Genomic DNA, 17,511 nt, shown 5'->3' with positions numbered 1-17,511 from the left:
TCAGTTATTCATAAAAACAGTTGCGCTATTCTTATAATTGTTGTGCTATTCGTAACGATAGTTTAGCTTTTCGTAAACAAAGTTCAGCTATTCATAAAAATAGTTTAGCATCTCTTAAAAAATAGTTGCGCTATTCGTAACGATAGTTTAGCTTTTCGTATAAACAAACAGTTCAGTTATTCATAAAAATAGTTGCGCTATTCTTATAATTGTTGTGCTATTGGTAAACAATAGTCTAGATTGTTGAAAACATGCAGTTTAGCTATTCATAAAAAATTATTAACTATAGAATGAAACACTCATGCACAAAAACCTCTTTCTCTTCAAGGCCCTGTTAATGGCGAGTGTTAGCTTGGGCTGCGAGAGATTGGGAGGTGTGTGAAACCAGCAGCTAATGGCTTAAAACCACGCATGTTTAGCACCTTCAGCCCAATGATTAATTAATGTGCAGATTACGGAGAGCAGCAGGTCCAATCAGATCGCTGATTGGACCTTAAATGGCAAAGAGCAATTCTGCCTGAGAGCAGAATTACTAACGGAGTCGAGCAACTGCTGCAGAATCAGACTGTAAGGGAGAGGGGCACACTCGCACATAACAATAGGTTTCAAGCGGCACACAAAAGCCATAAAAGGAGGCGGCAACGAAAAACACAAGTGTAAATAAAGCAGCATCATAACGCAAAAGGAACGTCAGTGTTGGCAGAGTGTAAAGAAAGTGATTGTGTGTGTGTGTGTGTGTGTGTGTTGTAGTAAAGGTTTGAGGGCTAAATGAAGGCAAGGAAATGCAAACAAATGAAAGATAGACACTGGGGGAAGGAAACTGTAAAAGTGTGTATAAGTATGTGCCTGAAAGTCTGTAGGTGTGCGTCCATGTGTGTGTGTGTGTGTGTGTTCAGAAGTACACATGGAATGATGAAAACTTCATGTAACCGCAAGGTCCGGCAAACTCACAAAATATCTTCAAACACACAACAAAATAAAACAATGTGTTCCTGAAGATCAACAGGTAGATTATTGCGCTTACAACATCAAAGTCGTGGACTCAAATCCCTTCGAATCAAATGCCAGAATACACACAGACACATTTATATGATTTACACTCAAATGCACTTCAAGTCGCTCAGGATAAAAATGTCTACCAAATGCATAAATATTAACGACATGGGACGGAACGTGACATCACAAGTATAAAAACCTACATTATAGACGGAACGAGAAACATGCAGAGAGTAGATGAAAAATTGGGATAACACACACACACACACACACACACACACACACCCAAGTATAAAACTAGCAGGATTTCTGACACCACACAATTGCTTTCTGTTCTAAAATAGCACCCCTGCTTCATACTAAAAACACCCTGCACAAAGTAATGCGAAACTTTCTCTTTCAGAGGAATTCAAAGCACCGCTGCGGAGCGAGAGAAGAAGGGGGAGGGATGGTGAAGGAGAGAGAAATCATGCGCTTGCAGCAGTAATCGCTCATTTCCTGTTCTCCATGCCAGTCCTTTCAGACGCACTGCCGGAACTAATCCAGCTCCCCATTAATCTGCACAAATTGGACACGGAACGTCGCGCCATTCCAGAACCGCGGAACCACCGTATTCCAGAACTAAAATTCCAGAACAACGGGGAGACTATACAAAACATCTATACCAATGGATGTGCCATTGTATTACACAATTCTAAACACTATCAAGGTACAGGAATACTGAAATCCAGCATATTCAAGAACGGCAAGGAATTACCGAAATTCAGAATCACCGTATTTAACAACAACATGAAATCGAAATTATAATGTCGCTATAACTGTATATGCAAATCAGCCATGCAATTCTAAAGAAAAATATCCATTTAAATTTAATTTATCCACATCTTAAATTACTTTTGTGCTGATGTAACCAAGGCCATAATGGTATGGAAAATATATATTAACTTATAATAGAAATTCAATCATATAATTTACATTTATGCATTTGGCAGACGCTTTTATCCAAAGTGACTTACAGTGCACTTATTACAGGGACAATCCCCCCCGGAGCAACCTGGAGTTAAGTGCCTTGCTCAAGGATACAATGGTGGTGACTGTGGGGCTCGAACCAGCAACCTTCTGATTACCAGTTATGTGGTTTAGTCCACTACGCCACCACCACTCCATATAATCAATCCAATCAAATTCTGACGAAACGATAAAATCCCGTCCAAAACTCTGAAATGTCACATTACACAAGTTAAGTGCATTACGAATGTTGTTTCAGGTTTTGTTCATAAAAACAAATAAAATTGAATTACGTGCATTTATACTATAGAAGTCTATGAGGCAGCTGTTGTGCGCTTGCGCATACATTTCCATTGTAAGTGCTTAAACGTACTTTTTTTATTCGCTTGTTCGATCATTTTACAATCTGCCGAATAATTCAAAATGTATCTCAGCGCTAATCAACAAAATTCAACAGATTCTGTCGAAAGAGCTTAACTTTTATTTAAAGTAGAATATTCCTTCACCACCACAGTGTTACAGAAATAACAAACACACTACCGACAGTGTAGACTTCACATAACAAGATCAGAGTGGAAACGGTTAAGGCTTTCCGGCAAGATAGAGAGAAAGCACAAGCACAAGACCGAGAAAGCGTACAAGAGAAAAAAACGCGTCTGCGAGAGAATGAATGCAAGTGGAAAAGGTTTTGAGTGGGAGTGCAACAGCCGAACGGAGAGAGAAATGAGACGTGTATGTGTGTGCGCACGGTAGAATGGAAAAAGGGAGGGAGAGACTACGCCGCGCGAGAAAAAAAGCCTGTTTGTGTGTCAATGTATGCGTGCATGCAGCAAGCGATCGCTCCATGCCTGTCAGGGGGCTCTCGCATGTCAGACTCAGTCTCACGCTGAAATAATGAGATGCGTACAGAGCAGAAAAGGGCAGAGAGAGAGAGAGAGAGAGACGGATGCCATCTCATTCCGCTCCCTAGTTCGCTATGTCAGACTGGCGTACAGGACACCCCCCTCCAAACGTTATGAGCCAATTACATTTATGGCTATATTTGTTTATTTAACTGCAACATGATTAAGAGGATGCACAATAAACATGGCTGATATTTATGAACAATGTAAACATTAACCGTCTCCACTGCAGCTGTTAAAAAGTACAGTGCTGTTATGAAATATGCACTTGCCCGGCATTGTTTATCAAACTAAACCGATAAATGTAATGTATAAATAATGTCATTCGATCTTAAAACATGAAACAAAATGCAGAACATGATATATAAGTACTGATGAAGCTCCTAACAACTGAATTTCTTGTTTAATACTAAAAAGGCTGCAGAAAACGCACATTTACCTCATATCCCAGACGCGCCGCTCGCTGCAGTAAAGTCTCGCCTGCGTTCTTGTTGACGATGAGTCGGCGAGCTTCGGGTGGCATGGGTCTACTGGCTGGCGGCTCGGGCAGCACTGGAAGTGTGGGGGCAACCAGAGGTGTCGGTATTTCGGGGACGAGGCATGGAGGAGTTGGTGGTGCCACAGCTTGGTAGTCCGGGGAAGGAGGGCGGGGTTTTACTGGAGACGACTCGTAATCAGAAAGAGATGCAGGCCGTTTCTGGGCGGAACGTTTCACCACCTGCAGGAAAAGAAAACTAGTTACATCCGAATGTAAGACAGATCCCAACAGCGCGATTTTCCAAGTCACAGAATTTGGCGTCACAAGCGGGATAACAAACACAAAGATGGAGTTAGGGTAATTAATCACAGCCACAACTTCTTTGCCTACACAGTGGTATAATTGATCTTTATATAAATTCTTTATCCCAAGTCTTGCAACTAAAATATGTCTTTGGTTGTCACTAATGCCGAGTTTACACTACACGATTTTAGGCCCAATTTTCACTCGCCGACAGTTTTATGGAGATCGCCAACAACAGCCCGAAATCATAGACAAATCAGAGCTCGCTCCCGTGAGCGACGATCGCAATGTGTGAACTATCAAAGACGTGATCTGAGAGAGTCGCCAACACGTCGCCGATATCAGCGAGATATCTAGAATGTTAAATATCTGGACCTGTCTGCGACTCCAAATCGTGCAGTGTGAAATATGTTTTGACGGAATACAACTGCAGCGCTGACCTACAGCCAACGAGAGAGCAAGAAACGGGGCATGGGAAGTTTCAGTGGGAGGAGTCTTGATGTACCTACAACAGAACATCAACTAGCATGACTGCGGTCTCAAGAAAGTCTCACTGGACCGAAGAAATGGAGGAAAGATTAGGGGAACATTGACAGGAGCACCAGTGACCATTTGATGTTTCCTCTGAACTGTCCCACAACCGGGTGGAGAAAGAGAAGAGTTGGGGAGAAATTGCCAATTCTCTTGGACAGTCAGGTGAGCGAATGGGTCGATTTTTCAGTATGAGCTACTTTTTCATATTGTAACCAATAAAATATATGATTAAAAACATACACATCATATTCTCAAATGCATAACATGTGATCATGCATTTGTTTTCATATCTCGTGTCACTTCTCGCGTGTACTCTGCCTGGACTCCAAATTACGTTTCACAACAGAGTCGTCGGGGATTCGTCAATAGTGAAATGTCTTGTAATGTGTTCACCCCTGTCGCCGATTCCTCGTGTAATTTGAAAACGCTACGACTTCCATGATCCGACGTCTTTGAATGTTGTGTAGTGTGTAGGAGGCATACAGCGTTACTGGCTGGCAAACTTACAGATTTCACTCTAAAGACGAGATCCAAGCAATCCACGTGTCATTAAATAATGTCTCGTCTAATACCCTTTGTTCCATACGGTCCGTTTTATTATTAAAAACAACAACAGAAAAGGAATATTATATTCTAAATCACACACGCTAAAGAAACTGTGCAAATTCTCTCTCGTTAATACGCACTCACTGGCTGTACTGATGTAATATAATTTGTCAAATGAATATTTTCTAATGTTACGTGGTGGGTTAGAAGTTCCCATTATAATTACTTTTAGAGCATTAGCTGAGAATATCTATCATATGCAAGCAGAATGGACATTGCAACAGAAATGTACCCATATGAATCAATCACAAACTGAATCGAAATATCGGTCTCAATAATCAGCAATGGTCCTCAGTGTATTCGTGTGCATGTAAGGATGCTCAGTTTAAGTGCTGCATGTCATTTGTTCTTATAGTGTAAGACAAAGACAACTAGAAGCATGTCATTTGTAGGTTGGTTTCCCCATAAAATGTAGGATGTATGGAAGTGGTCAAGATTGGGGAGGTTTAAGAATATTCAGATTTTAAGAATCTGCTCTTAAAAGACATAGTTATGGACCACTTATCTGAATGTAAATATATATATATATAACAAGGGGGCACCCCTAGCTATGTGTTTGTTTATGAACGAAATGGAAAGCTGCAAATCGTCAGACGCTGATCCATCAGTGAACGAGCGCACTTCCAGGGAAAGTTAAACAGGAAACTACGGAAGACTTTGGCTCTCTCCCGCTTGTTATCTCTCCAGCCTTCCTTGTGCGAATTCTCTATCTGTGGAGCGCAGCAGGGCGGGCGGATGAGAGTGGTGTGTGTGTGTGTGTTTGTCTGTCATGAGTTCATGCGAGCAGACTGAAGGTCGAGGTGGGGCGGGGGATTGGGGGCGGGAACTCCACCCACCCCAGAGGAGTTCCACAGTGCAGCAGCTGTCAGAGCAAACACATACACCGCGCACGCACGCGCACACACACACACACACACACACACACACACACACACACACACACACACACACACACACACACACACACACACACACACACACACACACAGCTCTGCCAGGTCCGTAACAGCTGAGAAAACGAGTCTGACACAATATGGCAATACACTCCAGGAAGTCACACACACACATGTCCATTTCTACTCGCATCACAATCCAAATGAGATCATAACATAGACTTCCATTGTTTTTATATAAAGCTAATTACAACGACTGCAGAACAAGTCAAACCTTAAAAGTATAAACACTGTTGCTCAGAACGACCAGCCAGAAACAGAAACAGAAGCTCAACCAATGCTGTGAATCTGGGACGGGCTATCTGTTTTTCAACCAATGGAAGATGGGTAAACGTTCAGCAAACCTGTATGAAAACAACAATTTTGCAACTGCATTTAATGCAAAATCAAATCACGAAAACTATATTCCGTAAATGCCTATGCGAAGTTGTCATACGAGCTCGTTTGCTTTAAATGATTTGGCTGCAAAATGCAAATGCACATCTGCATGCAAAATGGCAACAGGGTGAACACAGGCTGTGTTATTTAAAGAATGCACAGCACGTTCACTAGGGAATCGTTTTCCTTGACAGAGAGAGACCAGAATTCCGACCCGGCCTTTACTTTTCCCCTCCCCCTCTTCCCTCTGTGAGTCTGCCTTTCAGCACAAGAGGAGGTCAAAGCAACCGCTCTCTAAACACACACCATGACCCCCCTCCCCTGTCCGTTGAGCCATCCCAGAGAGCTGCGGTGCTTTCCTAATTGGGACGATTAACATTGTTGTGATTGGAGACACGTTTTTAAATGGTTCCTCGCTGAGTCCGGAGAGAGCGCTTGGGTTGCGAGCCAAAGAAAAGAGCACAGCAGTTTGCCTCACACACAAACACAGTCGGAGAAAGGACGTTCTTGTGCTGATAAATGAACACCAATGACCTTACGGTACTTTGCCAACCTATGGTGCAATCCAAGGAAGTCTGTAATACCTGGAGAGCGCCATCAGTTAGCATTCCCATTAATCGTAATGGCAGTAGCTCGGCTGGCGGTTTGGCCGCAAAAGTATGCAACCTGAATACTACCATCTTTGATCATGGGTACTCCGTTCGGGACAATTAGTAAAGCCAATCACCTCAGCAGTAAAGCCTTGTGACTAATCACTCTGAAGCCGAAGGAAAAGGTGAAGACAAAAGTCGTCCTGACAATGCTGATTTACGAGAACGCGAACAGTCCAAAAACCTTCACTAGCGACAATCCTGACTATTCTGGACGTCCAAGGTAGAAAACAGGGAATTATTATTTATCGGTCAATAAGGTAAACATTTCCTTAAATGTAAAACAGATTTATATATAATCAGAAATTGTAATTCATCAGAATACACGGCTACTTTGAAATTGCCATCAATAAAGACAGACGCTTTTTGGCAACATATCTACCAGCAGGGACTTCTTACCTTGTGTTGGTGGGCGGGGCTTAGTTCAGGGCAGTCCTCATTGGTCGATTGAGAGAGCATCTTGCGCTCCTGTTGGCCGAGATGCTTGGTCTTGCACTGCCGCTTGCCCTTTGGTTTTTCGGAGTCGCCATGGCGACGCAAGCGCAACGGGAAGGTGCCGTCAGGGTCTGGGGACGGCGAGGAGGAACCAACGGACTTGCGGTATTCCTTCAACCGCTGCCGTTTATCCGAGAGATGTGACTGTAGAGCAGAGTATTTCCGTACGGAGGAATCCCCACAAAAGGCGTCGGAGTGAATGGAAACAGCTAAAGAGAAATAGATAAGACGCATTAGAACAGTGAGCTACTATTAGGCAAACACAACATTTCTAGCGGTTGAATTTTGTGGAAATGTGCAGAACTCTGGATATATTTTTTACAGATAAAATCAAACTTTTTGCAATTTGCAAATTCCACACAAACAAGTTTCACAGCAGACACAAAACGTAAATACTACATTGCAAATACCTCTTCTAAATAAATCAACCCTAGCTTGTAAAATCAAATGAAGAGAAAACAAACATAAAAACCCTAAATGCAAGAACGCTTTGTGGGAGTTCTCGGACAACAGACACACACACATCAAACCAACAGAAGCCTCTTGGAGATCTTGTTACATGAATCAGACTGACAACAGTAGAATGGACGATGGAAGACTGACCGCCTTGTTTTGAAGGACGGACAAAGGAGAGATAAAGAACACACTTTTTTTTTTATCTGCCACTTTCTTTTGCCATGTATGTGACCAGAACTCGTGCATATGCGGTGCGGTAGAGTGATAAACTGGTAAAGGAAGGAATGAGAAAAAAGAGAGAAAACATAAAAGAGAGTGCAAGATGAGAGTGGAAAATCAAATGAAAAGGAGCGCAACAAAGACCGAAAAAGGAAAAATGACGGAAGGGAAGAGTAGAGAGAGAGAGAGAGAGAGATAGATGCAGCAGCGAAGGAAAGAGACGATGAAAGGCTGAGTACAAGGCCGGGAGAGAAAGAGAGAGAGTGCTGTGAAACAGAGCGTGCTCCACATCTGTTCCATTATTCATCATATTCCCCGTTCACTTGCACGCACACACAGCAGCCACGAGAGCACGGAGCCAGCGCGAGTCCCACTGCGCAGAGGAAATATTAACAAAAACAAGCACCAGGAACTAGAAATAGACCAGTGTGGCAGGGCAGGCCGATTACTTAAACGACATTCAGCCATTTTGAGATTATCATCAGTCAAATTCACTGAAAATTTTAAAACAGAAAATGTGTAAATACAAACATCTGTATAATAAATCTACATATGTGTATTTCAATTACCAATGTAAACTAATTTGACCATTTATGCAAAATTCCAAGAAAATTTGAAAACTTGCACTTTTTACATTCGTATAAGAAAATTAAGTTCGTATTTTCACACATTTTCGGTTTTCAATTTTTTTGAGTAAATGTGTAAAATAAGTCTTTAGTTTTACATTTGTACACAATTGTAGATTGTATTTTTCACACAAATTCGGGTTTTAAAATTTCCGTAAATTTTTAGTAAATGTATAAAATTCGTAAATACGTATATTACATTTCTGTTTGTATTTTCACACAATTTCAGTTTAAAAGTTTTGTTAATTTTGAGTAAATGTGTAAAATTCGGAAATGCGTATAAGAAATTTGCGCTCATATTTTCACGCAATTTCGGTTTTACATTTTTTTAACATTTTGAGTAAATGTGTAGAATTCGTAAATACGCATTTGAAATTTCTGCTTGTATTTTCACACAATTTTGGTTTTAAAATTTTCGTTAATTTTAAGAATATGTGTAAAATTCGTAAATACGTATATAAAATTTCTGCTTGTATTTTCACAAATTTCGGTTTAAAATTTTTCTTAAATTTTTAGTCAGTATAAAATTCATAAATGCATATAAGAAATTTCTGCTATTTTCACACAATTTGTGTTTAAAAATTTTCGTTAATTTTGAGAATGTGTAAAATTCGTAAATACGTATATGACATTTCTGCAATTTTCACACAATTTCTGTTTTAAAATGTTTTTCAATTTCGAGTAAAACTGTCAAATTTGTGCATATGTAAATTAAATAATTCTGTATTTTGTCAATTTAATAAATGTGCAAAATAAGTGTTCGTTTTTACACATATTTGAAATTTCCATTCAAATTTTTACACATTTTCTGTTTTAAATTTTTGAAAACAGAAAAATAAGTAATATGTGTAAAATAAGTGTTTTACATTCTTATACCAAATTTCTGTTCATGTTTTCATCATTTTTTTTAACCTCATTTTCTATCCCTTAATTACATTTCGTCAATCAATTTTGGCATGACTTTGGCCTGTCTCTAGATATTGGCATCAGCTTTGTCAAGCCATATGTTTTTCAAAAACAAACGTCTTGACCACTCCACTATTATTTGCACACGCACACTTTAACACACACAGTTTTCATTGTATCTTCAACATAAAATCATTAACTACCTTCATAGATATACAGTGATTTAGTTTGGTACAAGCTAAACATCCAGTTCTATTGGACAGACCCGAGACAAAACACCTTACAGAGAACCTTCAACACACAGGCCACCAAGTGTGCACTGCCCAGTGTGAGAGATTGCGTCCCCATGGGTGAACGGTTCCAGCCTGTGTAAAGTGCTTCTCTCCTTCAACAGGTTAATTAAAGTCCTACCCCGAGAACCCTTGAGACCAGATTCACCGCACATACCCCACAAACACACACACACACACACACACACACACACACACAAGCATGCGTGCTCTGCAGCCTAAGTGAATCACTCAATTAGCAAAAGGGGAGCAAAGACCTTAATGCCTTTAAAATCAACAGAACAAAACCAGCATACTAAACACACACACACACACACACACACACACACACACACACACACCCTGGGCTTACTGCGGAGAGTATTGCATCACTGGCATGAGTGTCTCGTCGCTCACACCTCGTCAAAGACAACACAAATGTGTGTGTGTGTGCACGAATTCCCTTGGCTGTAAAGTGAAAGGGAGTGTGTGTGTGCGCGCAGCGGGAGACAGATTTGACAGGGACATCTGGGGGATATTAGCCTCCCATTAGCACGCAACTGGGCACGCACATACACTATAACGCATTAACCAGCAAACCACCTCTCAGCTAGAATCCAAAGATTGAAATGCATAGCACATGAGTACTACAGTCGTCACACAAACACTTTATTTATTTGCTGATATTTTATAGTGTTATATCGGCCCTATCCAACTTTTAAAAGTGCATCTTGAGACCTCTGTGTATCATCCGTTTCCGTTGAGCTCCAATTAGCTATTTTTGAACTCAAGAACAGGTCTTTCGTTTGTTTGTCAACAAACAAATGCCATCTTCTATGACTATTTTCATTGTGAAATTCAGGACAGTTAAAACATAATAGGTTAAACAACCCCAAAACGATAGAAGGCTTTTAATAAAACCTCAAACTGATTCTGGGCTGATTTTTTTATTTTTTTTTTAAACCTTTTCATGGTAACATGTCTTTATGTAAACGCCCCCTATGAAACGTGTTTTTAAAACACCATGAGAGCGAGAGAGATAAAGAGTCTCATCTCTCGCCTTGCTGCACTATAATCCTCCTGACAGAACGCCAGCACAATATTCACCAGCCAAGATACTGACGGGCAGCCACACACACACACACACACACACCTATTTGCACAATTGTGGAATCTCATGGCTCATTACTCTGTGGCATGCGCTTTCTCTGTGATGCTTTTATACCAACAAGGAAGCGAGTGTCTAAGTGTGTGCGTGTCTGCGAGTGTGTGGCTGTCAATCAACAAGAATCATTATTGCAATCCCAAAGCCGCAGACACGGGGCGACGCGCTCCGCTTTCCTCTAATCTGCCTCTCCCTACTGTTTTTCACTCCTGCCGCTCTCTCTCTCTCTCTCTCTCTCTCTCTCTCTCTCTCTCTCTTCCTCGCTCTCATATTTCACCTCAGTTCTCCCCACAGTGAACCATATCCTCGTTTCATCTCTTTTGCTCCTTCTTTCCACCCTTTCCTTCTGCTTTCTAACAGCCTTTCGTACTCATAGTCTCTTTTGTTCTCTATGTCCTGCACACTGCTTGTGTCTCTTCGCTCAGTTCCCTTCGTCTTTCTCTGAATCGCATCACTAAATGAGACACTCTTAGCTCAGAACAAAATTTACAGACCTGTCCTTTACAGGTAGTAGGGGATAGTGTGTAGCATGTAGGGCATACTTAGTATAGTGTAGGTGTTGAGCGTAAGGTGTGCTACAGACAGGGCATAGATAGTAGTTTGTAGGGTGTAGTGCACAGATTGCAGCATGTTAGGTGTTGTGAGTAGACCATAGTGTAGTATTTGAAGTGTAGGATATAGATTTTTGCATGTTGAGTGTAGTATAGGATGTAGAGCATGGACCATAGATTAAATTGAGTGTTGTATGTCAAGTGTTGGGTGTAGTATGCTGATTATAGTATGTAGCGTATAGGATTTAGGCCATAGAAAATTGTGAAGTTGTGTAGTATGTTGAGTGTGGGTGTAGTATGTAGGACATAGTATGTAGGATGCAGAACATAGACCAGTAAGTTTGGTGTATTATGTTAAGCATTGGATGTAGTATGTAGATTTTAGTATGTAGGGCATAGTATGTAGGACGTAGAGCATAAAACATAGATTAAGCTGAATGTAGTTTGTCAAGTGTTGGGGGTAGTATGCATGTAGGGCGTATGATGTGGTCCATGTTGAGTGTAGTTTGTTGAGTTTTGGGGGGTTGTATGTAGGATGCAGAGCATAGACTATTAAGTTGAGTCTATTATGTTAAGTGTTGGATGTAGTATGCAAATTATAGTATGTGGGCCACAGTATGTAGGATATAGAAAACAGACCCAATGCAGAGTTTGGAATGGCATACTACCATATAACTCTCACTAGTAGATATGGCACAAATAGTAAGTAGTATGGTAGTTTGCCATTCCAAGCGCAGTCCAAATATTAGGTTGAGTGTAAGATCTGGAAAAACAGTATGTAGGGTGTAGTGTGTAGGGCACAGACTGCAGCATGTAAGGTGTTGTGAGTAGACCATAGTATAGTGTTATGTGTGTAGGATGTAAATTTAAGTATGTAGGGCAGAGTATTAAAATGTAGAGCATAGACCATAGATTAAATTGGGTGTAGTATGTCAAGTGTTGGGTGTAGTGTGCAGATTGTAGTATGTAGGGTATAGAATGAAGGATGTAGAGCGTAAACCTTCGATTAAGAGTAGTATGTAGATTTGAGTACGTAGGGCATAGAATGAAGGATGAAGAGCGTAGACCTTCGATTAAGTTAAGTGTAGTATATCAAGTGTTGGGTGTAGTATGCAGATTGTAGTATGTAGGGCGTATGATGTAGTGTAGACCATGTTGAGTGTTGGGTGTAGTATATAGGACATAGTATGTGGGATGCAAAGTAATGCAAGTGGAAAGTTGAGTGTACTGTGCTAAGCGTTGGACGTAATATGTAGATTGAAGTATCTAGGACAACGAATGTATTATGTAGAGGATAGACCACAGGTTGAGTTTGGAATGGCATACTACCGTATTACTCATACTATTTCTGCCGTTAATAGATCTGGCAGAAATTACTAGTAGTATGGTAGTATGCCATTCCAAACTCAACCCATAGATTAGGTTGAGTGTAGTATGTAGCGTGTAGGATGTGGAAAGCAGGGTGTAGGGCACAATATGTAGCCTATAATTTGTAGGGCACAGATATAGTATGTAGTTGTTAAGACTGTAAAGCATAGTAGTATATAGGGTGTAGTGTATGAGGTGAAGTGTATTTGAAGTAACACGTGAAATCCATCTCAACATTTGAGCTGAATGGCTAAACAGTTTTGGTACAAGCGCTAAACGGCTAAATGAGAAAAATGTTCAATCAGGCAAATTACATTACATCAAATGTCAAAACCAATTTAAACCTCTTTCCATTGTCGCTGACCCCTCTAAAGTTCAAGGACTATAAAGACCTTGTCCTATAAAGATCTTGACCTGCATACTTATATCCAGAAACTCTCCACTTACAACCCAGCAAAGACGCTTTAGCACGAGGGCTTACCTGTGTCGGACTCTGCGTATTGAAGGTGTTCCTTTGTCCAGCCTCTCTCCAACTCGCCTTTTCTCTTTACCCCTTTCTCTTCGAATTTCAGATTTCGATCCACAGCAGGGGCACCGGGGGCAACTCTTGGGACCTCTGGGGGGCAAGGGTCAAACTTTTCCCTCCTGGTGGTATGGAGTGGTGGAAGAGAAGATTTGGATGTGGGAGGCATGCCCAGGTTGGGAGCTCCGAATTGGGGCCTGTCATGGTTGAGCTGCCCCTGTCTGTCCCAAAGATCCTGGAGATTATGGAGGTGGCGGGGTTTACTTAACCGAAGACCCGTCAACTCGATACACACCTTCAGATTCTTCACCTCCTGCTCAGAGGGCTGCAGCCATATGTCTGCAGAGAGAGACAGAGGCACTCCGTTTACACCCTGAATTAACATACGTCTCCTGTGATTCAAACACATGCGATCAGCTTGGACAGGCCTAGTTTTAACATGCATCTCAAATTGGTCTTCGGCGACTACTTGTGATTGGATTTCAAAGGTTCGAATTAGTAAATTCATTCATCACTTACTATATCAGTATGTCCAAAACTGTTCCAGACCAAAGTCTTGTACACGTTTGAGCTTTTCAAGATTTTTGATCGGACAGTTATTTTATTTTTTAAGCTATACCAAGCAAAGTTTAAAACCCTCAAGCAAGTAAACAGTCCTTCTTAAATGTCCAGGACACACTATGATACAAAAGCGATGTGGTCATATGCATTCCTGACCACCAAAACCAAAGTGTCGTGATTCATTTAAAAAAACACATTGCATCCAGTTTACACCTGAATTTATCCCGGTCAACCAGAGATCTCCCAAAACAGATACCAGGTATAAACGGGGTTGCACACTCAAGAGTGGAAATTGTTTTCCAATTGATATCAAAGATGTTTCCTCCTAGAAAACAAACACCCACAAGTTTGATCGCTTTCAAAGGAAAGCTCAGAAACTCACAGACACCCAAACGTAGACACGTATGCTCTGTTAGCAAAACGCGCTTTCTAGGACACGTTTGAATGTGGGATTATACAAAGGCTGTTTTGATGTCTGAAAATGCCATTTAGACTGGGCACAAAGAGAGTTAAGGGCAGAAAACTTCTGGCAGTTGTATTTATTTGGACCATGTGATGGCAATAGACACAAAATCAAGACGAATCGAAAAGGCCATCTAAAAGCATCAAAGCCAGAGAGAAAGCAGAGGAATGGGGAAAGAACAGCTGAGCCCTGGAGAGGGCAAGTCGAGATAGAGAGCAAGTGAGAAGGTGAAAGACGGTAGACCATCTCCTACTTGGGTGTTTGCAAAAGTAGTGAAAACAACAGGATGGAAAGTTTGAAAAAAATGGAAGACGTGCACATTGAGGAACTAGGTACTTTAAAAGTTTGATTTCATTTGGACTAAAACTACATCTCGTGGCTCAGCTTCGTCCCGCATGTATACACGTTAATCAAACCACAATCGGACCTCTGGGTTGTGCACATGACGTGTATTTAACCTGCCATATTTGCCGTCCTTCCTTCAAATATTCGATTAAGCATTGTGTCATGTACAGACAGATGAAGGCCAGTGCAAAAACCAGCTGTAGCTCAAATGTAACTGTGCATGTTAATGTATGACTGTGTGTGGGGGTTCAGACAGGTCAAAACGCCTACCTGAAATGAGTTTCGCTCTCTTCGCAGCAATGCTGTTATCGTCCTCTCCTCTCGCTCGTCTCTCTCCATCTCTTTCCCTCTCTTCCACAGTATGCGTGGAATCAGGGTGGTCTTGGCTTGCCTCCAAACCCAATGCACGTTTCCTTCCCGTCACTGTGCCAACAGACACCACCTCCTCATCCCTCGCTCTCTTCTCCTCTGCTCGGCAAGACTGCGAGACGTCCACCAGTGGGCCGCACCGCTGAAGCACGGGAACTCTGTTGTTTGCACATGTCGGTGTCACACCTGCATCGCCACACAAACAAACACGTGTTAGTCAAACACATTGCGTCATGGCCTTGGGAAGAAAAGCCCTTTTCAACCGCATAGAAAGCAAGCTGAAAAGAAGCCCGACAATCCAGCAGAACACAAGGCTACAGACAGACAGAAAGAGACAGCAAAGGACTGGAGAAAAACAAACCCCTGACCCTGGACACTTGAGTGTTTGTGCTAACTCCACCACACCCTTCCCACATGGACAGCTAGACTGCAAACAGACTTGCTCTCTCTCTCAGCGAGCTTAAATTAGCCTGAAACATCTGTGCCAAGAGCGCAAGCGGCTACTCAACTCGAGTCTCCTCACCCTCCCTCTTCCTCCCTCCTGTCTTTCTCCTCCCCCTCTCCTGCTTTCTCCCGTTCTGTGTGGCAGTTAAAAGTGCTTCTTGAGAATGTCTCCCGGCAGCTAAGAGCAGCAGCGCAGATCAAAGACGAGGACTGGGGGCTCGTGCTCAGTACCGCCCGCTTCTCGCACACAAACACACACTCATACATTCTCACTGTAAAACATGCATGCGCAAATTATACGGCTAATGCAAACCTTGCAGGTAATGTACCTCGAACTACTATTACACTTACAAAAATACATACCACAAAAACAAGCTCTTGTACATGCAAAACTCAATGCTGAACAGAAGTACCCTTATACTGGCCCAGGCAAGAATGCAGCCCACCCTGCCCCAGGCTCACATAGACACGCACAAAGCATGTGACTAACACCACATGCATCCCATAATTCATGGCAATGTCTGCACCATAGCAACTCCGCACTAAGGGAGATTGCCATGGTAACTTTGTTCGCGTCACCCGAAGAGAGTTAGCATGGCCATTGCGGGAAAGAGGAAGATTGAAAGATAGACATAGACATGGAAACCAAGAAAGGATGGAAGGACATATTTAGGCCAGAATGGATGCACAAAGGAATGTGAAGTTAAATATTTAATTTGCATTAATTGTATTGATTGATTGTTGAACACAATGGCAATTTGACAGACGTGATTAACATGCACAGCTCAAGGCTCCTGACAAATCTACGCTGTACGCTTAACATTTTCCACTTTATTCACATCACAGGAACCGCCGATCTATCGAGCGCACTTTATGTAATCCAGAGCGCTGTTAATTGTCCGTGTGGCTGACACACATGCGAGCGTACACGCACACACACACACACATTCTGACCCAGATGCAAAGGAAACGCCTCGCCTCGGTGAAAGCCACCAGGGAAAGCGAGGTCACATAGCAGCAAAGTGTTGATTTGGAAATAAGATGGCATTTTGCCATTACCAGAGCTGAAGTGGAAAAAACAAGAGTCAAAACAGCACAAAGAGAGAGAGAGCGAGTGAGCACGTGCTTATTTATGTGCCTGTCTTCTGTTTGAGGGTGGCAGTAGAGGAAGCCATGTTTACCATGCAGTTTCCGCTGGTTTACTGCTGTTGCACTGGGCGCAGCGGCGCAGGGACAGTCCCTAGTGATAAGGAGAGGAAGTGCGCAGAGGTAGGTAGGGGGGTTGAAGAATGAGAGCACATCTGGGATGAAGTGAAAGACTGGGAGATAGGAGGACAGGACAAAAGAATAACACAAGAAAAAAGCCAATTCTAGAGAGATGAAAGTTAGAGACACCGCACATGACAGACATTATAAGAGAGGCACAAAGAGAGCAAGCGAAAAGAAAGGAAATAATAGTGAGTGCAGGAGTGGGAGACGGCGTGAAAGGGATTGCAATCTATGTTGGTGTGTCTCTTACCGTTGTGCTGTTCGGTGTGATTGGAGAGAGCCGAAATGGCCGCGGAGGGCCTGGAGCTTGGCTGGCTCAGTTCCCAGTCTCCCGTTCCATGCTGGCTATCTGCCAGCTCCCTCTCCCTTTCTCGATCCTGCTCTCTCCCGGTCCGGGCGCTGCAGACGACACACAACCCTCCCTCTCCTTCAGCTCCAGCTCAGAGAAACGTATCATCGCACGCTACACACACACACACACGCACACACACACACAGACACACGGCAAAATTGTGAAACCAGACCCAGTGTTACGAGAACCAGCTGTTAAGTCTGTCTCTTGTGAGCTCCAGTACAACAAAAATAGAGGGGGAAAAAAATAAAAATTAAAACTGGCACAAAATAAATCTTCAGGCAGTGTTGTTCAGGAGCTAAAGTGCATTAGACGCAGCAGA

At 42.2% G+C, this 17,511-nt stretch overlaps 1 protein-coding gene across 1 annotated transcript in view; it reads right to left on the bottom strand.

Annotated features, from left to right (window-relative positions):
• The window catches only part of LOC127639324 (BCL-6 corepressor-like), a 50,229-nt gene that overhangs the window by 15,687 nt on the left and 17,031 nt on the right, over window positions 1-17,511 (bottom strand). Inside the window, 6 exon segments of the mRNA XM_052121252.1 lie at window positions 3,346-3,624; window positions 7,208-7,512; window positions 13,345-13,725; window positions 15,026-15,310; window positions 17,088-17,228; window positions 17,231-17,300. Coding sequence (XP_051977212.1) covers window positions 3,346-3,624; window positions 7,208-7,512; window positions 13,345-13,725; window positions 15,026-15,310; window positions 17,088-17,228; window positions 17,231-17,300 — 1,461 coding nt within the window.

The sequence above is a fragment of the Xyrauchen texanus genome, chromosome 48 (genome assembly GCF_025860055.1).
Source record: "Xyrauchen texanus isolate HMW12.3.18 chromosome 48, RBS_HiC_50CHRs, whole genome shotgun sequence".
Lineage (NCBI taxonomy): Eukaryota > Metazoa > Chordata > Actinopteri > Cypriniformes > Catostomidae > Xyrauchen > Xyrauchen texanus.
The sequence above is the reverse complement of the archived record's forward strand: the minus strand, read 5'-3'. Positions and strand labels throughout refer to the sequence as shown.